This window comes from Esox lucius, chromosome 3 (assembly GCF_011004845.1).
Source record: "Esox lucius isolate fEsoLuc1 chromosome 3, fEsoLuc1.pri, whole genome shotgun sequence".
NCBI classification, from domain to species: domain Eukaryota; kingdom Metazoa; phylum Chordata; class Actinopteri; order Esociformes; family Esocidae; genus Esox; species Esox lucius.
In genome coordinates this window covers 33,726,111-33,753,831 of record NC_047571.1, presented here as the reverse complement: position 1 = coordinate 33,753,831, position 27,721 = coordinate 33,726,111, and the positions used below count along the sequence as shown (strand labels likewise).

The 27,721-nt window shown below is 43.9% G+C and overlaps 1 protein-coding gene across 1 annotated transcript; it reads right to left on the bottom strand.

Annotated features, from left to right (window-relative positions):
* Window positions 1-846: 846 nt before the first annotated feature.
* On the bottom strand, window positions 847-27,721 carry LOC117594245 (GTPase IMAP family member 9-like). Its single transcript, XM_034291359.1, has 4 exons — window positions 27,610-27,721; window positions 21,162-21,239; window positions 20,303-21,072; window positions 847-864 (listed from the first exon to the last, which is right to left on the bottom strand). The coding sequence occupies exons 1-4, from the start codon at window positions 27,719-27,721 to the stop codon at window positions 847-849; spliced, it is 978 nt and encodes a 325-aa protein (XP_034147250.1).

Genomic DNA, 27,721 nt, shown 5'->3' with positions numbered 1-27,721 from the left:
TTCTCCCTCCCCTCCACCTCTCCTTCTTCCTCTCCTCCCCGTCTCCTTCTCCCTCCCCTCCCCCTCTCCTTCTCTCCTTCTCCCTCCTCTCCTCCTCCTCTCATTCTTTCTCTCCCATAATCTCTAGGTTGTGAGTCTGATCCTCACATGGGACCTGGTTTTTACTGCATTTCATTGTTCTTGTACTTGTTCAATGACTATAAAGTTAAAATAATTCTAAAGTTAATAGCTACGTTCCTCAATGGTTTCAGGTGCCAAAGGAGGATTTAATTAAAAGATATAAGCTACATTACAGTTTTTTTTACGATTGCTTATACACTAAAATATTCCCACAATTAGCAAAACCTTACACTCAAGGAGCAAAACACAAGGCTAGATTTGCACAACTGTAAGCACATTGTCAGCTTCACACTATTTGCAAAACCAAACTTATCAAATGACATTCGTGAACCATTTTGTGAACCACGGATTGACGCTGAGGGAGGCTGGACTGAGAGTTCAGCCAAATCTTAGCAGATTTACAGTGGCATCTGTCATAAGGACTTTTCGACAGGAAAACAGGTAAAGAAGATCTGTCTACAGTTACAGTAATCAGTGGCTTATTGAATGCACCATATCAACACTTGTGATACCCCTTCCTGTGACATTGTACAGTAAGTTACATGTATTATTCTCTACATAGGTTGAGGGTCGGGAACGGCAAGGAGGAAGGGGGCCCATATTCACGCAAGAACAAGAGAGAGAGATAATAAATATGGTTTTGGCCAATAATGCTATCAGGCTCAGAGAACTACAAGCAAACATTATCGATGACCAGGCCATTTTCAATAATGTCCAACAGGTCTCTCAGTCCACACTGGCATCCTGAAAAGACATCAGGTTCAAATGAAACAACTTTATCGAGTGCCTTTTGAGCGGAATTCAGAGAGGGTCAAACGGCTGCGGCATGAGTATGTGGAGGTTTGTATTGTTCACTCTAGCACTGTGATGTTGCATACTGCACACAGGACTTTTTTACATTGACTGTATACTAGACCTATCCTGAACTACAGAATCTTGTCTTTCACTGTATTTCAGAGAGTTTTGCAGATGGATGCTGAGGAAATCCAGCATGAATTCATATATATTGATGAGGCAGGGTTCAACCTCACACAAGCAAGGAGAGGCAGAAATATCATTGGCCACAGGGCTATAATCAATGTCCCAGGGCAACGTGGGGGTAACATCACCCTTTGCGCTGCCATTTCACAGCATGGGGTTCTCCTCCGTCATGCCAAAATGGGCCCTTACAACACACCTCACAGTCTCGCATTTTTGGGCCGATTGCACCACATTGTCACAGCAGGTAATGAAATGCACCAGACACAATACACTGTCATCTGGGACAATGTGTCATTCCACCGCTCTGCTTTGGTCCAGAACTGGTTTCAACAGCATCCACAGTTGACAGTACTATACCTACCACCATACTCTCCATTTCTAAACCCTATCGAAGAGTTTTTCTCTGCATGGCGGTGGAAGGTTTACGATATCCAGCCCCGAGCTCAGGTACCCCTCATTCAGGCCATGGTTCATGCCTGTGACCAAGCCGACCCCGCAGCTGTGCAAGGATGGATTCGACATTCAAGACGGTTCTTCCCGCGTTGTTGTTATTTACTGTAATTGTAACCTGTACTGGATACAGTACTTTACTTTTGTCTGTTGTTTGCAGAGCTAACAGTGTTATGAACAGTACTGTAGTAGCATGACAACTGGGACATGTTTTGTTGTGATTCTCCATGTTGACTGATTTGAGTATATGGAGAGAAATAAATGATATTTTCGTCAGTCTGCAGCATTGGTCTTGTGTAGTGTTTGGTGAACTATTGTATAGTTGCACTTTCTGTGTACTTCATTTACAGTACTCTAATCACTGAGAATTAAACTTGCTAAAAGTGTTTTAGGTTAGCAACAGCAGTGTGTAACTGGTTCAAAAAGATTGAAGTCATATGAAATGTGTGTGTTTCGTATGTTAACAAAATATTGTTTTTATGAAGTTGTGTATAGTTTTGACAAAGTGTTACATTTTGCAAATGATCTGAAGTGTTGTGCTAATTGTGTGTAGTGTTTTGACAAACCGGACCCTGTTTTCCAAATTGTGCATAAGCAATTGAAAAAAACTGTAAACACAAAATATAACCTTTTCAACAACTTTGTGTTTCTTGCTGTTTGTATAATTAAACTAAAATGATCCACTGTGCAAACTTCTATGGTTAGCTATGCCCAGCTAAATTAGCAAATGTTAGACGTTAGCCAAGTAATGACACATGTGATTAATAATTCCAAGCCTCAGCACAGATATGTATGTTTTGTGCTAGCCACCCAAGGCCACAATGTGAGTATAGTGCTTGTGTGCATCATGCAAAAATGACTCACAACAGGTAGAACTAATACTAGGTATTCTGGGTGTTTTTGTATTAGTGACATGCATACCCAGGCTGTAGTAATAAACCTGAACCATACATATTAATGAATTCATTACCTCATCAAATCATAAGGTTTTTAACATGTAATAGTCAAAGTAAATGTAGATAGATGCAAATAGTATTGCGGTGGGATTAGTTTGATTTGCACTCGGGTAGTTGCATGATCAGAAAAATACTGGACCTCTAATTCAAAAGGATTGCTGTGAAACAGATTAATGGAATCACTGAATGTCAAGTCAACCCTTTACCTGACCTGGAGAATCAGTAGCCTATTAAAATGGTTATGATATGGATTTATTTCATCACTGGCGTTATACACTCACCTAAAGGATTATTAGGAACACCATACTAATATTGTGTTTGACCCCCTTTCGCCTTCAGAACTGCCTTAATTCTACGTGGCATTGATTCAACAAGGTGCTGAAAGCATTCTTTAGAAATGTTGGCCCATATTGATAGGATAGCATCCTGCAGTTGATGGAGATTTGTGGGATGCACATCCAGGGCACGAAGCTCCCGTTCCACCACATCCCAAAGATGCTCTATTGGGTTGAGATCTGGTGACTGTGGGGGCCATTTCAGTACAGTGAACTCATTGTCATGTTCAAGAAACCAATTTGAAATGATTCGAGCTTTGTGACATGGTGCATTATCCTGCTGGAAGTAGCCATCAGAGGATGGGTACAAGGTGGTCATAAAGGGATGGACATGGTCAGAAACAATGCTCAGGTAGGCCGTGGAATTTAAACAATGCCCAATTGGCACTAAGGGGCCTAAAGCCAAGAAAACATCCCCCACACCATTACACCACCACCACCAGCCTGCACAGTAGTAACAAGGCATGATGGATCCATGTTCTCATTCTGTTTACGCCAAATTCTGACTCTACCAGCTGAATTTCTCAACAGAAATCGAGACTCATCAGACCAGGCAACATTCTTCCAGTCTTCAACTGTCCAATTTTGGTGAGCTTGTGCAAATTGTATCCTCTTTTTCCTATTTGTAGTGGAGATGAGTGGTACCCGGTGGGGTCTTCTGCTGTTGTAGCCCATCCGCCTCAAGGTTGTGCATGTTGTGGCTTCACAAATGCTTTGCTGCATACCTTGGTTGTAACGAGTGGTTATTTCAGTCAAAGTTGCTCTTCTATCAGCTTGAATCAGTCGGCCCATTCTCCTCTGACCTCTAGCATCAACAAGGCATTTTCCCCCACAGGACTGCCGCATACTGGATGTTTTTCCCTTTTCACACCATTCTTTGTAAACCCTAGAAATGGTTGTGCGTGAAAATCCCAGTAACTGAGCAGATTGGGAAATTCTCAGACCGGCCCGTCTGGCACCAACAACCATGCCACGCTCAAAATCGCTTAAATCACCTTTCTTTCCCATTCTGACATTCAGTTTGGAGTTCAGGAGATTGTCTTGACCAGGACCACACCCCTAAATGCATTGAAGCAACTGCCATGTGATTGGTTGATTAGATAATTGCATTAATGAGAAATTGAACAGGTGTTCCTAATAATCCTTTAGGTGAGTGTAATTGTATGTAAATGTATTTTTGCATCACTGTGGGGCAAGGAACAGTTTATAATGTTAGTTCAAGCAATTTTCTCACTCATACATGGTCGTTAAAGTAAACAGAACATTTAAAAGGGCTGAATAACGTTAGATGAGTGGGGCAGAAATAAATTTTAACACAGGGACGATGAATAAACATTTAGAAAATACATTTTAAGTGACCACTACTAACATGAACCCGTTCCACGTGATAAACATCATGCTTGGTAAACAGGACTTAGGGAGTTGTCTTTCTGTCATCTTGACAAAGCGTTCCGGGATGCTTTCATTGCAGGTGTTCATTCATAGTAGTTGTACACTTTTGAAGATCATGGGTGAGGTCTTTTAGCTGCAGGTGGTTCTACACTTGCAGACATCTTACCAGTACAATGCCAAGTCAATGCACTTTTTGCAAATCAACATATTTACGTAATGGATTTTAGAACGACTCTTCACTGCAACTCGAACGATGTGAGGCCCAAAAGGCATGGCACCTCGTCCCCTCCCTCAGGGAATGATAGTGATGGGCAATAGAGGCTTTCTGAAACCTTTCAGACTTGCTTCCAAAAACTGTTAAATACTCAAATGTTTAAACACAGTGCACAGTAGTGACACCTACTGGTCTGAAATAAATGTAACATTTTTAAATGTTAATATTGTTCTCTTTTTCCATCGTGTTGGATAAGACTTTGTGGTGGAAATGGTTATGAATGCTCATTGATAAAGGGATTTATAATGCAGAATTCGTATACCTGATTCCTCTTGCACATCCATGCCACATTTGGGACAAAACACAGTGCCACAGGAGAGGCAGAATACTAAGGGCCAAAGCAATATGCCCCAAAAAGAGGAACCACAAGAAGTGACATGAAGTCGTCAGACTAATGTTTGACCGGGTAACAACATGGACCAGTGACCTTAGATCATGAGGCTCTACCAGGTGTCAGAACAGGCCCATGGACCAGTTACTATCCCCCACTGTTACCTGTCAGCAGGTATAGACAACACTGTAATACACCCTGACCTGTTACTATCCCCCACTGTTACCTGTCAGCAGGTATAGACAACACTGTAGTACACCCTGACCTGTTACAATCCCCCACTGTTACCTGTCAGCAGGTATAGACAACACTGTAATACACCCTGACCTGTTACTATCCCCCACTGTTACCTGTCAGCAGGTATAGACAACACTGTAGTACACCCTGACCTGTTACTATCCCCCACTGTTACCTGTCGGCAGGTATAGACAACACTGTAATACACCCTGACCTGTTACTAACCCCCACTGTTACCTGTCAGCAGGTATAGACAACACTGTAGTACACCCTGACCTGTAACTATCCCCCACTGTTACTTGTCAGCAGGTATAGACAACATTGTAATTCACCCTGACCTGTTACTATCCCCCACTGTTACCTGTCAGCAGGTATAGACAACACTGTAATACACCCTGACCTGTTACTATCTCCCACTGTTACCTGTCAGCAGGTATAGACAACACTGTAATACACCCTGACCTGTTACTATCCCCCACTGTTACCTGTCAGCAGGTATAGACAACACTGTAATACACCCTGACCTGTTACTATCCCCCACTGTTACCTGTCAGCAGGTATAGACAACACTGTAATACACCCTGACCTGTTACTATCCCCCACTGTTACCTGTCAGCAGGTATAGACAACACTGTAATACACCCTGACCTGTTACTATCCCCCACTGTTACCTGTCAGCAGGTATAGACAACACTGTAATACACCCTGACCTGTTACTATCCCCCACTGTTACCTGTCGGCAGGTATAGACAACACTGTAATACACCCTGACCTGTTTGCTTTGTTCAACAAACGCTGGGTTCAATAGAAAATATTTGCTCACAGTTCTGATTCCTTTATGTGCCATGATCCATATTACTTCGTTTCCCACTAGCGACACAGTAACCATGACATTATACGCGGAACAATGGTGTAGCGGTGCCTGGAAAAGTGGGTACAAGGTGTGTACCAGCATATACCCTCCACTACTACACACACCGCTTTACAAAACCCATCATTCAGCGTTACCAGTCCAATTATATCTTCTAAAGCAAGTGTGTAGTCCGGTCACAATAATGACAATTTACCCAGGAAAAGGTTTTGTTTGTTTCTCTAAGACTGATATCCACAGATTTCAGTGGGGTTTTATTTGATGATTTTGCTGCCATCTTCACTTATTTAGTTACTGTTGCACTGAAGGCCTTATTCTCGTGAGCGCCTGTATAAGCCCCTCCCAAGAAACGCATTTGACTGGATAAACGTGTTTTGAGGCATTAGCCCAAGCAATGAATTTGATGGGGTTAAAATGTTAATTTGATGGGGTGTATGAAAAGATCCTTGCATCTTTAAAATATGTCCATATTATACTGATATTTTGTATATTTTGTGATGTATTGAGTCTTTTGGCGTGTCTTATATCTAGAATTAGTGAAGATAAATTGTGCATAATGACATGTGTATTTAATTGTGCAACACATTTATTTAGGGTGTCAGACTCATATATTGTATTTCAATCCAAATTCAGGGGCACTTCTGAAATATTTTGGAGCACCTTCTGGCACTGGCCAGGATGAGTCATCCACCTCCTCAGCCACACAAGTGTCTTCACAAATGTTGTGAGAGCCAGAGGATCAAGACCCATTTGCTTCACCCGGTTCGAATGTTATCATTGGATTGAATGGGTGTTATCAGTGGTTATCAGCCTCATAGATATGGGTCAGAAGGGGCCTGCTAGCCTACTGGTAGGCTCAGAAGGCTGTTATCATCCATTCGCATGGTTAATCACGGATAAATACACGAGAAGACTCCAGATCGAATCCCAGACTAATTCAGGTCGCTGTTACAAGTAAGACCATTAAAATGGGTTAAGGTTAGGGTAAGTCTACAGGTAAGACCATTAAAATGGGTTAGGGTTAGGGTAAGTCTACAGGTAAGACCATTAAAATGGGTTAAGGTTAGGGTTAGGGTAAGTCTACAGGTAAGACCATTAAAATGGGTTAAGGTTAGGGTTAGGGTAAGTCTACAGGTAAGACCATTAAAATGGGTTAAGGTTAGGGTTAGGGTAAGTCTACAGGTAAGACCATTAAAATGGGTTAAGGTTAGGGTTAGGGTAAGTCTACAGGTAAGACCATTAAAATGGGTTAAGGTTAGGGTTAGGGTAAGTCTACAGATAAGACCATTAAAATGAGAGACAATTTAAACTGTGATGATTTTGTCAATAAATTATCTCAATACTAAATTAACCATGAGAATGGATGATAACAGCCTTCTGTGCCTACCAGTAGACAAGCAGGCCCCTTCTGACCCATATCTATGAGGCTGATAACCACTAATAACGTCCACTCAATCCAATGATAACATTCGAACCGCCTGTTTGCTTCCAGTTCTCCCCAGCAGGATTCTTCAGGTGTGTGTGTGTGTGTGTGTGTGTGTCGGTACACGCACGTGTTTATGTGCATCCCTGCATAGCACAAACTAAATAAATTATTTATGTTAAATCAGATATATGTTCCCATATTGTAGGTAACAATGATGATTTTATTATTACTGGGTTTGTATGTGGGATGTTCCACCACTATAAATGCTGTCAATAACATGTAAACTAATGCCCATGTGCTCTGCATTAGAAATGCCTATGGCATCATCCCCACCCAATCCTGCTGCTGAGGACAAACTGCTGCCTACAGACCCTGCCTACAGACCCTGTCTACAGACCCTGCCTACAGATCCTGCCTACAGACCCTGTCTACAGACCCTGCCTACAGACCCTGCCTACAGACCCTGCCTACAGACCCTGCTGACTGGCCTTCTCCTCTGACAAAATTGCAAACAAGATCAGGCAGGTAAAAGTCCACATGGAAGTAGACTGAGAATCATCAAGGTGGGCAATAAGGGTCTAAACACAGGTAAGTCTATACAGAAAGTAGTCACATGCTTGATAGGGTTAAAAAACCAACAACACCTCACAATGGAGAAAAGCAAACATAGAACTAATATAGAGGGGAGCAAATGAGACACAGGTGTAAACAATAATGACAAAAGGATAGGCTACGTTCAAGAACAAAAGAAAGAAAACCGAATTACATTCAAGATCATACGCATAACCAAAACCGACAAAAACAGAACCTCACACCAAATTCATCATCATTATTTCCCAGCAAACTCTTTTGCAGGTACATCTTTTTTTATTTTACAGATGTTTGTGTTTGTACTTAATATTGATTGATAAATTAACCTAATGCCACAAGCAGTTTAGGCCAATGGAGTTCCCACCCATTACTGTATGTGTTACTGACATACCTGGTTGTTGCATTTGTGCTTAGAATAGTATTCCTGAACTATTGAAATTGATGCACACAGTAATCCTTTTAATAGCAGAAAATTATCTAAATGTCAGGCTGCACTGACAAACGGAAAATCAAATATCTATGTTTTCGATTCCATTTTGTTAATGTACTATCGTTTTTAATATTCTCCCCAATTGGTCAAAGGCTCCCTAGTTGTCGGGGGCACTAAGAGACCGCTTATGTCGATAATGCCTGGAGCTGCCCTGAGATAGGTTATACATGTTCATTATTCTACTCCCTGTATGTAGGTTATACATGTTCAGTATTCTACTCCCTGTATGTAGGTTATACATGTTCAGTATTCTACTCCCTGTATGTAGGTTATACATGTTCAGTATTCTACTCCCTGTATGTAGGTTATACATGTTCAGTATTCTACTCCCTGTATGTAGGTTATACATGTTCATTATTCTACTCCCTGTATGTAGGATATACATTTTCAGTATTCTACTCCCTGTATGTTGGTTATACATGTTCAGTATTCTACTCCCTGTATGTAGGTTATACATGTTCAGTATTCTACTCCCTGTATGTAGGTTATACATGTTCAGTATTCTACCCCTGTATGTAGGTTATACATGTTCAGTATTCTACTCCCTGTATGTAGGTTATACATGTTCAGTATTCTACTCCCTGTATGTAGGTTATACATGTTCAGTATTCTACTCCATTGAATGTAGGTTATACATGTTCAGTATTCTACTCCCTGTATGTAGGTTATACATGTTCAGTAATCTACTCCATTGAATGTAGGTTATACATGTTCAGTATTCTACTCCCTGTATGTAGGTTATACATGTTCAGTATTCTACTCCCTGTATGTAGGTTATACATGTACAGTATTCTACTCCCTGTATGTAGGTTATACATGTTCAGTATTCTACTCCCTGTATGTAGGTTATACATGTTCAGTATTCTACTCCCTGTATGTAGGTTATACATGTTCAGTAATCTACTCCATTGAATGTAGGTTATACATGTTCAGTATTCTACTCCCTGTATGTAGGTTATACATGTTCAGTATTCTACTTCCTGTATGTAGGTTATACATGTTCAGTTTTCTACTCCCTGTATGTAGGTTATACATGTTCAGTATTCTACTCCTTGTATCTAGGATGTCAACTGTAAGTGTCATGTTAATTACACCTGCCTAAGAGCTTGCTAGTCAACCGAGTATTGTATTGTGCCATATTTTTTAACTCAATTATTTTATGTTCATTCTTTTATGTCACATCAAATAATCAAGTATCTTGATGAAAAGTTGATATTCATATTTACTTGTTGGCAAAAAAAAGTGAATGTGAATAGTTATAATACTCACCACCTTCACTGGTCTTCTCGTCCTCTACTTCAATATAAGGTCCCACTAATGATAAAAAAACGTAACGTTACCCATGAAGATACTTCTAAACTATGTTAAACCAAACACTACGCAACTTCTGTCTGTACAGAAAATTTCACTTTCATTTACACTTTATTCTTTAACTTTACAACCGATTATCAAGTGTGTCAGATCCAAAGTCCCATGCCGGGTCAAGTTAATATTTAACTAGTCTGTGATATAAACCTCAGTGGGTCGAGTTAATATACACTGTTCCAAAAAAAATTAAGGGATCATGTTTTAATCATCACAGTATAACAACAAGACAATAAATCTTCAGGGATATCAATCTGTCCACTTAGGAAGCATAAGCTGTGATGGTGTGAGTGTAATGAGTGCATAAAAGTGAGAGTAGTTAATTTAGGGTTCATTCTGTCACTTTTGACGATTGATTGACATGTGGGCGAGACTTCCGGTTTGGCGGGTGGGACTTCCTGTGTAACGTATGCTGTGGGTGGGACATCTGGTGGGACGTATGCTGGGGGTGTAGCTTCCTGTGTGATGTATGTTTAGGGGGCAACAGGGTGTAACTTCCGGTATGACGTATGCATGTACAGGGGATTAAATATGGTATGGGGGTGTGTATGTTAGTAATTTATGGTTGCTTTGATTCTTAACAATAGGGCACCAGAAGTCAGGAATGTTCAACTCCCCAGACATTTAATGTTCAATTCAATGTGTTCTGAAGTAACAAACTAAAACAAGGTTGATCAGACATTATGGCTAGGTTGAATATATCCTGGTTGGAGTCAAAGCGTTGTTAAAAATAAACGGATGACTTGGCTACATGTGTGTATGAGCAATTATGTTTTCTGGAATCAAAATAGGTGTTGTAAGTCTGCATTAACTTTTTCAGTTCTGTTATATGGCAAAACCTTACAAAATAAGCCAGAGATTTGAGTTTATTTTGCATGAACAATGCTGATTCGGTGACAGCATAGAATAGGCTATTTCAGGTAAACAAAACGTTTGAAAGTACATCTTCTCAAAATGTACAACGAGCATTAACGCAAAATTGCTTTCTACATATTGGTTGAGCAGGCAACAGTGATTAAAAACTGTAGGGTTTGTGAGTTGGTAAATACCTGTTTGTGTGTGTATCTGCGAATGTGTGAGTGTGCATTGATGAGAGACCTCCGGGTAAGATTTGTTATAATCTTCTAATGATTTGAAGCACGTTGTGAATTTCGATTTTTGGATGCTGTATTGCAGACCTATGTTATGTGTGTTTAATGTTGTTTTTAAGAGATGGCTTGCAATAAGATAAATATTCAATAGTGTAGGTAGGCAGATGAGTTTGTCATTAATAAATGAACTGAAATGACGTGATGTTGCAGCAAAGATGCAATAACTAACGAGAATGGCGTCTCTACCGGACTGAAATTATCATTCAGAGTATTTTGTTGTCATACATACATACATACATACATCTTCTTCCGCTTCATCCGGGGCCGGGTCGTGGGGGCAGCAGTCTAAGCAGAGATGCCCAGACTTCCCTCTCCCCAGACACTTCTTCCAGCTCTTCCGGGGGGACACCGAGGCGTTCCCAGGCCAGCCGGGAGACATAGTCCCTCCAGCGTGTCCTAGGTCTTCCCCGGGGTCTCCTCCCGGTGGGACGGGACCGGAACACCTTCCCAGGAAGGCGTTCCGGAGGCATCCGAAACAGATGCCCAAGCCACCTCAGCTGACCCCTCTCGATGTGGAGGAGCAGCGGCTCTACTCCGAGCTCCTCCCGGGTGACCGAGCTTCTCACCCTATCTCTAAGGGAACGCCCAGCCACCCTGCGGAGAAAGCTCATTTCGGCCGCCTGTATCCGGGATCTTGTCCTTTCGGTCATGACCCAAAGCTCATGACCATAGGTGAGAGTAGGAACGTAGATTGACCGGTAAATCGAGAGCTTCGCCTTGCGGCTCAGCTCTTTCTTCACCACGACAGACCGATACATCGACCGCATTACTGCAGAAGCTGCACCGATCCGTCTGTCAATCTCACGTTCCATCTTTCCCTCACTCGTGAACAAGACCCCTAGATACTTAAACTCCTCCACTTGAGGCAGGCACTCTCCACCAACCTGAAGTGGGCAAGCCACCCTTTTCTGACTGAGGACCATGGCCTCGGATTTGGAGGTACTGATTTTCATCCCCACCGCTTCACACTCGGCTGCAAACCGTCCCAGTGCATGCTGAAGGTCCTGGTTTGAAGAGGCCAACACGACAACATCATCTGCAAAAAGCAGAGACGAAATCGTGTGTTCCCCAAACCTGACACCCTCCGGCCCCTGGCTGCGCCTAGAAATTCTGTCCATAAAAATTATGAACAGAACCGGTGACAAAGGGCAGCCCTGCCGGAGTCCAACATGCACTGGGAACAAGTCTGACTTACTGCCGGCAATGCGGACCAAGCTCCTGCTTCGGTCGTACAGGGACCTGACAGCCCTTAGCAAAGGACCCAGGACCCCATATTCCCGAAGCACTCTCCACAGGATGCCGCGAGGGACACAGTCGAATGCCTTCTCCAAATCCACAAAACACATGTGGATTGGTTGGGCAAACTCCCATGAACCCTCCAACACCCTGTAGAGGGTATAGAGCTGGTCCAGTGTTCCTTGGCCCGGACGAAAACCACACTGTTCCTCCTGAATCCGAGGTTCTACTATCGGCCGTATTCTCCTCTCCAGAACCCTGGCATAGACTTTCCCGGGGAGGCTGAGAAGTGTGATCCCCCTGTAGTTGGAACACACCCTCCGGTCCCCCTTCTTAAAAAGAGGGACCACCACCCCGGTCTGCCATCCCAAAGGCACTGTCCCCAACCGCCACGCAATGTTGCACAGGCGTCAACCAAGACAGCCCCACAACATCCAGAGACTTGAGGTACTCAGGGCGGATTGCCACCGAGGAGTTTCTTGACCACCTCAGTGACTTCAGCCCGTGTGATGGACGAGTCCACCTCTGAGCCCTCATCCTCTGCTTCCTCAATGGAAGATGTGACGGCGGGATTGAGGAGATCCTCGAAGTACTCCTTCCACCACCCGACGACATCCCCAGTTGAGGTCAACAGCTGCCCACCTCTACTGTAAACCGCGTTGGTAGGGCACTGTTTCCCTCTCCTGAGGCGCCGGACGGTTTGCCAGAATCTCTTCGAGGCCAGCCGATAGTCCTTCTCCATGGCCTCACCGAACTCCTCCCAGGCCCGAGTTTTTGCCCCCACAACCACCCGGGCTGCAGTCCGCTTGGCCTGTCGGTACCCGTCAGCTGCCTCAGGAGTCCCACAAGCCAACCAGGCCTGATAGGACTCCTTCTTCAGCTTGACGGCATCCCTTACTTCCGGTGTCCACCACCGGGTTCGGGGATTGCCGCCTCGACAGGCACCGGAGACCTTACGTCCACAGCTCCGAACGGCCGCTTCGACAATGGCGGTGGAGAACATGGTCCACTCGGACTCAATATCTCCAACCTCCCTCGGGATCCAGTCGAAGCTCTGTCGGAGGTGGGAGTTAAAGATCTCTCTGACAGGAGACTCAGCCAGATGTTCCCAGCAGACCCTTACAGTACGCTTGGGCCTGCCGAGTCTGTCCAGCTTCCTCCCCCGCCATCGGATCCAACTCACCACCAGGTGGTGATCAGTTGACAGCTCCGCCCCTCTCTTCACCCGAGTGTCCAAGACATACGGCCGCAGGTCAGATGAAACGACAACAAAGTCGATCATCGACCTGCGGCCTAGGGTGTCCTGGTGCCATGTGCACTGATGGACACCCTTATGCTTGAACATGGTGTTCGTTATGGACAAACTGTGACTAGCACAGAAGTCCAATAACTGAACACCACTCGGGTTCAGATCAGGGGGGCCGTTCCTCCCAATCACACCCCTCCAGGTGTCACTGTCGTTGCCCACGTGGGCGTTGAAGTCCCCCAGTAGAACGATAGAGTCCCCAGTTGGAGCACTTTCCAGCACCCCTCCCAGAGACTCCAAGAAGGTCGGGTACTCTGCACTGCCGTTTGGCCCATAGGCACAAACAACAGTGAGTGACCTATGCCCGACCCGAAGGCGCAGGGAAACGACCCTCTCGTTCACCGGGGTAAACTCCAACACATGGCGGCAGAGCTGGGGAGCTATAAGCAAACCCACACCAGCCCGCTGCCTCTCACCATGGGCAACTCCAGAGTGGTGAAGAGTCCATCCTCTCTCAAGGAGTGTGGTTCCAGAGCCCAAGCCGTGCGTAGAGGTGATCCCGACTACCTCCAGTCGGAACCTCTCAACCTCACGCACTATCTCAGGCTCCTTCCCCGCCAGCGAGGTGACGTTCCACGTCCCTAGAGCTAGTTTCCGTGTCCAGGGATCGGGTTGCCTAGGCCCCTGCCTTCGACTGTCGCCCGATCCTCTATGCACCGATCTCTTATGGTCCCTCCTGTGGGTGGTGAGCCCACGGGAAGGCGGCCCCACGTCGCTCCTTCGGGCTATGCCCGGCCGGGCCCCATGGGGAAAGGCCCGGCCACCAGGCGCTCGCGTGCGAGCCCCAACCCCGGGCCGGGCTCCAGGGTGGGGCCCCGGCTGCGCCATACCGGGCGACGTCACGGAACTCAAATAATTTTTCATTATTAAGGGGTGTTTTGAACCGCTCTTAGTCTGACCCGTCGCCTAGGACCTGTTTGCCTTGGGAGACCCTACCTGGGGCATATAGCCCCAGACAACATAGCTCCTAGGGTCACTCGGGTACTCAAACCCCTCCACCACGTTAAGGTGGCAGTTCATGGAGGAGATTTTGTTGTCAAACATAAACAAATCCCAGAACTAACTAGCTTAGCTTTACTCAATCACAATTAATGTAAACGGTATAGTTCTAACGTGATGAGGCAATGACAAAGTTAAGAGGTGTAAACTTTTGGAGGCATTACACTTATATTGTTTTTATTAAGTCCATGGAGGCCACTGCCTTGTTTGGAAAACACCTTTTTGGACCTACAGAGTTTGACAAGTAGTCTTTTAACATTACTAATCATCAGCTTTAAATACCTGTATGCACTAGGTCTTCTGTTATATTATTAATTAAAAGATTTTCAAACATTTGTTTGCTTTGGAACAGTGTACAGAAACATAGTCATAAGTGAAGAGGGAGAAAAGGAGAAGGCTTAGCATACAGCCTTGTGGAACACCGGTGTTAAGGATCAGTGTGGAGGAGGCTCAGCACACAGCCTTGTGGAACACCAGTGTTCAGGATCATGGTGGAGGGGCTCAGCACACAGCCTTGTGGAACACCAGTGTTCAGGATCAGTGTGGAGGAGGTGAAGGTGTCTAACCTGACAGACTGGGGTCCAGAGTCAAAATCAGGAGGGGATCAAATACCTTTTTTCCTCACTGTACATCACAGATGCACCTTTTGCTTGGATTACAGCAGTAGGTCTGTCAGGACAGATCTCTATCAACCAATCACAACTGGAGTATCACAATTCATCCCACTCTTCTTTGCAGAAGTTCAAGCTCAGTCAAATTGAGATCTCCTGTGTCCAGGCGTCTTTAGGTCAGTCCATAGATGATATAGAGGACTGAGGTCTGGGCTCTGACTGGACCATACCAGGACCAGATAGCAGTAAATCAGTCATGAACTGTCACCACTAGCAACCAACAATTACCCTACACATACCATGACCAGGGATAAGGTCAATATCAGAGAATATTTCATGAAATAAACCAGTTTTGGTTGAATGAAACTTCAGTACTGGTTGAATTAAACATCAGGATTGTTTAAATGTTTTCCTGTGTCATTTTCCTTTTTTTAAAACATTGAAATGCTATGTCTTCTGACAACAATTGTAGGTGTCTGAGGGGACCAATACAATTGTATCCTTGGTGAGGAATCTGTTGTTAAAGACTTTCATGCAAGCTGAAGCAATCGTAATTGACCGGAATGGGTCAACACCACCACACTCCAGGAACTGGAGTCTGTAACACATGCAACCCTCTCTCAAGATGACCACATAATTCACTCAGTAAGCCTTTATTTCATCCTTCATGACAAAGGGGTCTGTGGAAACCGTTTTGTACCATTGCAAAAACCCATCTTTTCCTTTAGCCATCATGGTATTTGTTACGCATGCAGGTACCCTGTATGTGCGTTTGTGTTTTTCCCCTCCTGCCATTTCCCCAGGTGTCCTTTGTTCCTGATTGTGCTCATTGGTGTTTCCCACCTGGCAGTCATGAGTGCATCGCCTGAATGCTGAGGTGGACCAATCAGTGGACACCCGTCCTAATTGCACCACCTGTTCTTTTTTCCATTACCCAATCGCATCGTACATCCCTGGTTTTGTTTGGTGTTGTCTAGTCAATTGTTTGCTGTTTGCTGTTTAGTGCTTGTTCATCCTGTGTGTTTTGTTTGTCCCTGTGACCCTGGGATTTTTTTTTTTTTAGCAAGTCGCCCTTGGGCATACACCACCGGTAGGAAAACTGTTTAAATACACCAGTTATAACTGACCACCCACTGTATTTTTGTATTGGATAGTAGATAGCTAAGCGGTTCTTGAGGCTGGCAAGTCCAGTTTAGGGGTGTTTAGACTATTATTTAATTTCTTGGGTCCAGCTCAGCCCCTTTTCCCAAACCACTTTACTGTGTGTTTATAATAAAAGTTTTATGTTTGACGGTAGCTTTGGTTGTCTGTGTCGTTTCTTCTCACTGTTCATTTACACTACGCTACTTTGCATGAGTTTTATGTTACGGGTCTCTGTAGGAAGCAATGCCTATCAATGTATCTCATGACCTTGCTACCATTAGCAATAAGTGTTGCACCAATACCATTGTTAGCATGGTACTGCATCAAGATGTAACCATCAAAACCTGGTGTAGTCAGTATTTTTCAGTTGCCTGAACTTTTGGAGAACAGCAGTAACAAAACCATATCCGGCCGAACACTGCGTCTCGTTATCAAAGGTTATTGAACACACAAAATTTACTGTTCACTGGATTGGCAGTTGTCTCAATCGTAAAATATGTAGCACTCACTGGGGTCGTCAGGTTTAGAGGGTTTTATGAAACAATGATGATTAATTTCAACAGTCAGATCCACGTTACAATTGGGACACGTTAGCTGAGCTCTTGTGCGGTTTATAGTTGGTAATACTAACAGTATATTGATGGACACAATCGACACAGTATTTCTTGTGGTCACACCCACTAACCTAACGACCTGCAACTTTGTGGAACTTCAAGCCTTTATGATGGCCATAACAAAAGTAAGAATAACATATCTGCTTACAGTCCAGCTGAGCGAGTAGCTTTGGTATGTGTATCATAAACTTTATCAGGAAGATATGTACAAAGTTCCTTGACAAGGCAATAAACTCTGTTTAATGTACCAAGCACTCACAAGTCCAAATGAAGAGTCAATTAAATAATCAAATAATTTCATTAGGAAGTCAATAAATCAATCAAATGTATTTATAAAGCCCTTTTTACAACAGCAGTTGTCACAATGTGCTTTACAGAGACACCCGGCCTTAAACCCCAAGGAGCAAACAACAGTAGTGTTGAATTTCAGTGGCTAGGAAAAACTCCCTAAGAAGGTCGAATTTAAGAAGAAACCTAGAGAGGACCCAGGCTCAGAGGGGTGACCAGTCCTCTTCTGGCTGTGCCGGGTGAGATATTAAGAGTCCAATTGGAATAATAAATACATTTCTCTGGGCTAAATCCAGAGTCTATTTTAGATTTTTTAGACTAGGTCAGAAGTATGACCAGGTGGACAAGGACAGGGACAGCAACGGGCCCCCCAAACCAGGTAATCCGCAGGTGTGGACCAGGACCTCATCTCCTCCTAAAATTTAAAGCTGGAGGAGACTGAAAAAAAGTTAGTAATGCATTCCTCATATCCTCCAGCACAATAATATAGCAGCGTAACACCTTGGAACTGAGACGGGGGGGTCCGGTGACACTGTGGCCCTACCTGCGGAAGGCCCCGGACAGGGCCCAACAGGCAGGAAATCAATCCACCCACATTGCCAGGCATCAACCAAACGGACACCCACCAACCGCAACCCCCCTGAATGAGGGCCGAGTATTGCTAGCAGCGTACAGCCCAATTGCACAAGTGCGCAACATAGAGACAACAACAAGCCAGTGACTCTTCCCCCGAAAGGCATTGAAGGGAGGGCATACCAGTGGCGACGAGAGCCCACCTGGCAAGACAGCAAGGGGGGACAGTATCAAGCCTACTGGTCACCTTCACGCCCCCGGGCCAGGCTACACCTAATTATAAACCGTGCTGTAGAGATGAGTTTTTAGTAGACACTTGAAAGTTTGCACTGAGTTTGCATTTCTAACCTTAATTGGCAGATCATTCCACAGTAGTGGTGCTCTATGAGAAAAGGCCCTGCCGCCAGCTGTTTGTTTAGAAATTCTAGGTACAATTAAAAGGCCTGCAGTGGTAGTTGGTCCTGTTCTGCACCAATTTAACGATAAATTCTTGCATCGGTGTCAACGTCAGTAAAAGGCAGACGTTGGGGCTGAGCCCATAGAAAGGTGGACCAGAGAGAATCATGTTGAGAAGAGCCCATAGAGAGACTGATACAGAGGTGGACCAGGGAGAATCCTGTTGAGAAGAGCCCATAGAGTGACTGATAGAGAGGTGGACCAGGGAGAATCCTGTTGAGAAGAGCCCATAGAGAGACTGATAAGGAGGTGGACCAGGGAAAATCCTGTTGAGAAGAGCCCAGAGGCCCCAGGGGTCTGTTTGATTTCCTTTATTTTATGGAAAAAGATTGAATAGATTGTGGGGTGGGGGACTTGATCCTAGATCTTAGCTCTGAGATTGAATCGGTTGTGGGATGGGGGACTTGATCCTAGATCTTAGCTCTGAGATTGTCCTGTCTTGTCCTGTCTATGAATTGACGTCCTGTATTTAACACAATAGGAATCATGTTGCCTAAATTATGTTTTTAATCAAACACACACACACACACCCACCTACACACGCACACACACACACACGCACTTCTTCACACACACACACCTGCTCCCTCACACACACACACACGCACGCACATATGCACAAACCCACCCACAAACACACACACACTCCAATCTCATTTGTAACTGAATGAGTGGGAATTGGATTTGAAGACTTCTTAATATCTAATCTTTTCTACGTTCTGTCAGCTGATGTAAAGTCTGTCCTCATACTTCGGTCCAGTAATGAGTCTGGGGCATCAGCACTGCTGTGGTCAATAGAACAGTGATAACAAATAGTTATTATCTTGCATGACTGCAAATAAAAATACCACATTCTGGTGCCCCCTAGTGGTGGACCGGTGTAACTCACTTCCATGCAATTCTGCTGCATCCATCTGACCTGGTTCTGACCCGGTATTTGGGTCCAGCAGAGGGGGCAGCAACAGTGTCTCAGATCAACCTGGGTACCAGTTCTGGACAAGACCTATGCATCTTAAGATCCTCTATAGTTCAGGCTTAATTGTAGTTTGCTGTGAAGAACAGGTTATCATTTTAGCCAGTGATATTTACAGTTTCTCCATTCAACATTTTTAGAGGATGATTTTGGGGAGCTGATTTTCTCAGTTTTACATTCATGGAGTTACATAACTTTCAACAACCAGGAGACAAAGAATATATAAACCCTTCTGGCAGACTGAATCCCTAGTTGGCTAATGCACATTGAAGTGAATCAGTGCTCTTCTTTATTGAGTTTTAAGAGTTTTATAAAATTGATAAAAATTCCACACCAACATTCAAATATATACAGAAAGTATAAATAAGTAAATACAAATTATAAGAATAGTCAGATTAATCAACACCAGTCACAGACATTGTGGGGCAGTAAGAACATCTGAATACAAGAACTAGTATTTTGTGACTCCAAATCCCAGATGAGAACATGTTGAAATAATTATTTTATATGTGAAAATTCACACCCTGAACTTGTTACCTAGGAAGAAGATACAACAATTATGTGGACAAAATCTGGACAAAATCTGAAGTCTACATGTTAGTATCACACAGAGTTGTTCGTCTCTTAATCCTTTATGCTTCTCCTTCAGCAATCTCTCCCCTAACCTCCTTTATCCATCTGCTGAACAACTCACTGCCCATTTGAATCTTACGTTGTAGAGTCTCTATTTTTCTGTCTTTCTCCTGTGTGTTGTTCTTCATCTGTCTGCTGAACTGTCTCTGCATTGTTGTCTTTGAGGTTGTAATGTTGTTGTGTAACTCAGGGAGAATGATCTTCATGAGGACTCTCTTCATTCTCTTAGCTTCCACTGTGGCCTGTTCTTCATAGGTCAAAATGATCTCCTCAATCTCCTGCCTGTGTCTCTCCTCCATCTCCTTCCTCTCATTCTCTTTCTCCTCTTTGGATTTCTTCAATTTTCCCTCCATCTCCTCCCTCCTAACAGATTCTCTCTTTAACTCTCTCTCCAACTCTTTCTTCTTCTCCTCATCTCTCTCTTCTTCCAGTTGTCTCTGCAGATCAGTTATTTGTCTCTTCAGTATTGTAATTTCTCTATTGAGGTTCTGTATTTCTACATCTTTCTCCTTCAGAGATTCTTGCAGTTCCCTCTCAAACCTCTCTCTTGTCTCTTTTTTATGTCTCCTTTTCCTCTCCTCCATCTCCCTCTGGATCTTTCTCTCCATCTCTCTGACCTGGGCCTCTGTCTCCTGGTAGGTCTGACTGCAGTAGAAGCTCTCTCTGTTTCCTGACACCATCTCCTCTATCTTCTCCAGTAGCTCTGGGACCTGAGTGTCATTGGTCCTGTCCTTAATGTTGAGGACATGGTATCTGCTCCCACACTTCTCTACAAGCTGCTGGAGGTCCTGACTCCCTGCTTGGAGAAACTCCCCAATGCTCTGCTCTTTCAGGCTGTCATCATGGGTGAATAGAATCACAGTGTGTCCCCAACACCCCTCCCCAAACATCTCCTCCATTCTCTCCAGCACCCCTCTCTCCTCCTCCTTGGAGGGCTCCACTGGTATGACCAGGAGGAAGGCGTGGGGTCCCGGGGCAGACAGACGGACACAGAGCCCCACATCCTGTCTGATCTCCTCCAGAGAGAGTCCAGGACAGAACCAGTCTGGAGTGTCCACCAGCACCAGGTGTCTCCCACACACCTCCCCCTCTCTCCTCACACTCCTCTGGGTCACTGCAGAGGGGCTGGCCTGGGCCCCAAACTCCTCCCTTCCCAGGATGGTGCTTCCTGCTGCCCTCCTCCCAGCACCAGTCCTCCCCAGCAGCACCAGTCTCAGCTCAGACCCACTGGGAGACACTGGGGAGTCTGGACTGCTGCTCTCTCCTCCCACTGTAACACAACACACATCACTGGTCAACACACTGACTCCCTGGAGGATGGACCACTTTAACACACAGAAAACTACATCCACAACTCACTAGTAGGAGATATTAGTTCCATGCTGTCTGTCTTCCTCAGTGTATCTCTGGTGTCTGTATTTGAGGTCTCACCTCCAACTGTAATACAACACAGGACTCAGAGAAATCATGTTTGATGTTGTTTGTTGATAATTTAGGTAACAGTTTTAGTTAATGTTGATGTGTTGTTATAAAATATTAGAGAAAGACACTGTGGAAAAACTGAATAGGATTTAGATTTGAGCCCACAAGTCAAATTACACATTGAGTGATTAGTTTCACATCTGGACATAATCATACTATTTCACTTCAGACAACCAAATACAGTACAACATATACATTCACATTTGGAAATAAATACAGTGAGCAAAAACAATATTGACTGTCTGGTCGGGAGGCCTCTAGGTATCTCTATGTTGCCTGGTGGTGATGGTCAGGGCCTCTTGGCATCTCTGTCATGTGGATAAAAAAATAAAAGCCATAATTGAAATATATAAGGTAATATAGTTAACAATCTAGTATGTACATTTTATGTTTAATGTCTGTTCCAATGTTGTTCTTGTCTGTTCTTTTTCACAGACTAGATTGTTAACTATATTGCCTTATACATTTCAATGATGGCTTTTATTGTGATAACGAAAATCTAAGGGCTGCCAGCATAACATCCTGCTGCTAAAATAACTCCAATGAAGCCTTGAATGGCCATCACTTGTTTTGGTTGTCCCCAATTAGAGGCAGCTGCCCTGAGTAATCTCTAATTGAGGGGCACATTTAAGTTCCTGTTATCCCACACTCTTCATCTGCATGTTTCATTGTTTATGCGGCCTGCATACCAGGGGGGTGTACTTAGGGATGGCCTGCATACCAGGGGGGTGTACTTAGGGATGGCCTGCATACCAGGGGGGTGTACTTAGGGATGGCCTGCATACCAGGGGGGTGTACTTAGGGATGGCCTGCATACCAGGGGGGTGTACTTAGGGATGGCCTGCATACCAGGGGGGTGTACTTAGGGATGGCCTGCATACCAGGGGGGTGTACGTAGGGATGGCCTGCATACCAGGGGGGTGTACTTAGGGATGGCCTGCATACCAGGGGGGTGTACTTAGGGATGGCCTGCATACCAGGGGGGTGTACTTAGGGATGGCCTGCATACCAGGGGGGTGTACTTAGGGATGGCCTGCATACCAGGGGGGTGTACTTAGGGATGGCCTGCATACCAGGGGGGTGTACTTAGGGATGGCCTGCATACCAGGGGGGTGTACTTAGGGATGGCCTGCATACCAGGGGGGTGTACTTAGGGATGGCCTGCATACCAGGGGGGTGTACTTAGGGATGGCCTGCATACCAGGGGGGTGTACTTAGGGATGGCCTGCATACCAGGGGGGTGTACTTAGGGATGGCCTGCATACCAGGGGGGTGTACTTAGGGATGGCCTGCATACCAGGGGGGTGTACTTAGGGATGGCCTGCATACCAGGGGGGTGTACTTAGGGATGGCCTGCATACCAGGGGGGTGTACTTAGGGATGGCCTGCATACCAGGGGGGTGTACTTAGGGATGGCCTGCATACCAGGGGGGTGTACTTAGGGATGGCCTGCATACCAGGGGGGTGTACTTAGGGATGGCCTGCATACCAGGGGGGTGTACTTAGGGATGGCCTGCATACCAGGGGGGTGTACTTAGGGATGGCCTGCATACCAGGGGGGTGTACTTAGGGATGGCCTGCATACCAGGGGGGTGTACTTAGGGATGGCCTGCATACCAGGGGGGTGTACTTAGGGATGGCCTGCATACCAGGGGGGTGTACTTAGGGATGGCCTGCATACCAGGGGGGTGTACTTAGGGATGGCCTGCATACCAGGGGGGTGTACTTAGGGATGGCCTGCATACCAGGGGGGTGTACTTAGGGATGGGAAACCGGGGCTTTCTGAACCACTGAGGGTCGTTTTGAAAAAACTGTTAATTGCTTGAAGCTTTCCAACACAGTGCACAGCAGGGACATATGCTAGACAAAATATAATATGACATGTTTGATTTGGATGCATTTTATTTAACCTGGAGCAGCACATATTTCTGTGGGGTTTGCGGCCACCAGCCCTTGTAACCAGATGTTATCAGTGCATTCGAAGTAATGGTAAGAATGAATTAATAACAAAGACCATTGAAAATGCTAAGTTCAATAAAACAGGAATTTGTTGACGAAGAAAGGCTGACATTTTGTATTGAAGACAATCATATTACCCACAACAGGAAGAATCACGCTCATTAACTGGTGACCAGTAGTCTGGACTAGTATGGTTTCCCCTCAGTATAAGACATGTTGATATGTTATTTGGTCTGTGGTCATTTGTGCACTGGGGGTATTGCGTTCTGGTTTGAAAATAACTTGGTCAAATGAAGCTTTGGAGGTCATGATCACATGATTATTTCCCTTTGAATCTGTAAAATTCACCCCAAAATAACACAGCCATTAATGTCTAAACCGCTGGCAACAAAAGTGAGTACAGCCCTAAATGAAAATGTCCAAATGTGGCACTGTAGTGTTGAAGCTTGTTTTACTGTGGCCAAGTCACATGATCTAAGCAAACAAAGTGTTGGTTATGTCATAATGTCCCAATCCCATTGTCCCCCCTGAACCCTCACAGACTTAACTGACATCACCTGGTAAGTGATTGAGTGCAAGTGGCTGCAAGGGCTCTAAATGTTATGAATAGTAAAGGGACAGACCTTTGGGACTTTATTATGGTTACCTTGACAACGCTGAAATATGTTGCACACTATTGTGGGTTATATTTTTACCTTCTTCGCGGCCAAGGCACTTAATTAACTGACTGCCTGATTTATATGTTTTGCAGGCTCTTGCCCTACTGAGTGAACAAGAGGTAATTGTCAATAACAATCTATATTTGTCAATAATCATTGTACTATTTTTGGTCAAAACAGCATTGTTAAGCAAAAACTAAAATAAATAGTTGAATATACTGGGTGTGTAATAAAGTGATTAAATTCCTCTGATTTCATGTATTCTATGTGCATATATCCTTGTTAATGTAGTGTAGTTTACTGTTCTTCTCTTATAAAGTGGGTTTGCCAAGATTTTTTTCTCGCAGCCAAGTTTCCTCTTTTAACCCCAGAGTTTGCCGTCACAACGCTATGAACTGTGGGAATTCCCTCAGGCAAAGTCTGCAGTCCATGAGTCTGTGAGTGTGGACATTGGGATTGGGCCCTTGTATTTCACGTCGCAATGCAATGAACTCTGGGCAATTCCCTCAGGCAAAGGGCCTGTCCCAATATCCACAGGCAGAAATGCAGACTTACCAAAAGGGTGCATAAAGGGCACAAAATGTCTGTGAAAGAGCCCTTGCGCACTTGCCAATTTGACAATGGGGACAGCCCTAAGGCCTCACAGACGTACCGAGAACGCGTTTCGAAGTCCGTGAGTCTTCAAAGTCCATACAAATGTTTATATATTTGAAGAGTCAAGCATCTAAGGACATTATCCGTAACATTGTTGACATTGTCATATTGTTACATTGTCAGTTTTCGTTAACGTATATTTCCATATGTTACCGGTACGTGTGTTTATACCTGTCATTATGGTACTGGTAATATGCATAGGGACAACTTTTGAGTTTTTCAGACTGGCGCTTGTATGTGTTATTGCTTTTGGAGGATTTTGGTTTACTGGATCAAGGTATGTTTGTATTATGGACTCCCTGACTGTCCCGTATTTCACCCTGTTGAATCTGGTCACCCCAAACCCTAAAATGTATCATATTTATTAGCAAGACATTACACTGTCCGTTTTCAGTAGCTGAAGTTGTATAAATGAAGTGGACATAACTAACAATAGTGTGATATGCCACCTGGGCTGTCATGATTAGGACATTTTAGTTGACACTTAATTGTCATACATATAATTGCGATTAACAATTTAATTGTTTATATTGTAGGCCTAAATGTTATGCCACTGTTGTAGTGTGAGCCAGATTTGTGGTGTTTGTGCTTTTCAGCGCCACCGTTCTGGTGCAAATCCAGTTTTTCACCTCCTTGAAATGATTGGGCTCACCTCTTTCATTCAGCCTAAAACCAAAATGTGCCCAGGGCGGTGCTGTTGTGAAAGACTTTAGGGGTAGTTTCTCAGAGTCTTCCAGTTGCATTACATTTGTTATACCAGCAGATGTAACCAGGGTGTGGTATTTTGAGTGTTTCGAAACAATGAACCCTTTGTTGATGAAATTGATTCAGTTGGCTCGATGTTTCTAAAAGCGTATTTTCTCCCATCACAAGTATTATTACTGTTTCCTACCTAAGTTTTGGTTTTGTACTAGTTGTAAATCATAGTTTGGTCCTTCGAAAGCAGTTCATTAGAACTATGTATTGTTGTTATTATAAAAAGGTGACAGTTATTTAAAACACATTTTAATAACAAGATGCCTAACCAGAGATTCAAACCTGTAACCTCTATGCCAAAATATTTGTCGGATGCTATGGTCAGCCACCTTGGATCTAAGCCACTAAGCCACTGAAGCTTAAAGAACAAATAAAGATATTCACATTTGGATGTTCCTGCATAGACCTTTTTAGGCATGACAGGTTGCAGAGGACCTGGACACAGACCTTGGCCATTGTAGTTTGGCAATGTGTATAATGACTATTGTCAAGTTTTGTGTGTTTTATAGCTGACCACAGCTCTGCCCAAAATTGAAAACGGCTTTATCCTTGATGAACGCAAAGGACAACTCAAAACTGTTCACTTTATGATTTTTTATTTCCATAAGGATGGAACAGAATAGGTTGATAACCTTTAAAACACAAACAAAACCCCATGAATTAGTCACAAAATAAATCTCAATTTCACTTTCTCAAAATAAGCACAAATAAATGTTACTGAATCCTCAAATCAAACCAAACATTTAGTTATATAGGATTAACCTAGGATCTTTACCCCTAATTAAACTTATCTAATAACAAAAGTCATATTGAAGCATGAATTCAACACATTTCACCACATTCAACCACATTCTGTCCTACCAGTTGCGTCTTTGGATGATCAGGAGCTGTGGTCATTAGTATCTTTTTCCAGGAATGAGCTTTTACCAAGCATTTCACTGCCATGCACAAACACTGCCTGTGGGTGCACAGGTTAATATGGCCCCAGGAGCACTTCCTGGAAGTTCCAGCTCTGGTTGCCCCCTGCAGTTTGGGAGTGCTTTGAGCGAATAACAGGCTTGAATGCTCAATATAGCTTGTACCCAAGAACTGACACAACAACTATATAAATAACATTAAAAACAATTCAATTCCAGCCAATGAGTCCACAACTCCTGGTCTCACATAGACTTTTCAAACATAAAGTGGCCTTCAGTTACAAATATACACACATTCACACACACATTCCCCATTATATACACACATTCACACGCACATTCCCCATTATATACACACATTCACACACACATTCCCCATTATATACACACATTCACACACACATTCCCCATTATATACACACATTCACACACACATTCCCCATTGTTCTCTATTACACTGTACTAATACCCTTTCCAGTAACCAAGCTAAACAACAGTTTTAATAATTAACTTGTCTACTTCTCAAATAACCTAATCTTTTGTATGACTCTCCAATTGACTGTTTTATGACTACTATCAAATAACAAGCTCTATTTTATGACTCTCTTCACTAACTTGCTCTTTCACATCCGCTAATTTCTATTCGCATTCGTGTCTCAAACTCCTACTTACAGCTCTAGAAGTGACCGGATTACATTAATCATTAACACAGTTTCAAAACAGCCATTCCCGAAAACGTCACAGGTTGGAACTCAAAGGAGATTTTGTGACGTCCAAAGCTTTGAGTGTCATTGGTCACATGAGGTTACCATTTGAAACAATTTTCTGGTACACTTCATCGAAAGAGTAGAGCTTGGAAAACTGAACGGTGCTTTGGTTTAATTCGTCCTATCCCTAAATGTACTACGAAGCGAGGAAGCTGGCTTATCCAGGCAACTTCAGTTTTTATTTTAACAGAGCTACCAAAGGTTTTTTCATTGTGGTTGCATATTCTTTTTGTGGTGAATGGGAATTTTTGTACTACAGTATTGTACAGTTTTGTACAGTATTGACTTTTCCCAGTAAACCTTTACCTACTGTTGAAACTGGTATCTAAAAAGCTATGTAGTACACAATAGCATTAAGCTAGACAAAACTGACATTCTTGTGTAGTAAACAGTCAGGGTGAAAAAGTCGAACAATACTGACATTTTCAACTTGGCATTGGAAAGTGTCTGACCACCAACCACATGCTCTCCTGCCTTTGTTGCTGCTTTGAAAGAGTAATTCAAATGTAAACCCCTGACCTTGACTTATGACTCATGACGTCAGAGGACGTGAGAGGACGCTGGTGCTGCTTATTCGCCGCTTCTCCGTCTGCTACTCTCGTGTTCGCTGTACCCCTATCTCTGGACAGCTCATGAGCTGGTTTCCGAAGCCGCCTGTGCTCCTCGACCGGACCGTCGCCTCGTCGTTTAGCCGCTAGCTGGCTGCCCCCATTAACCAAAAGCAT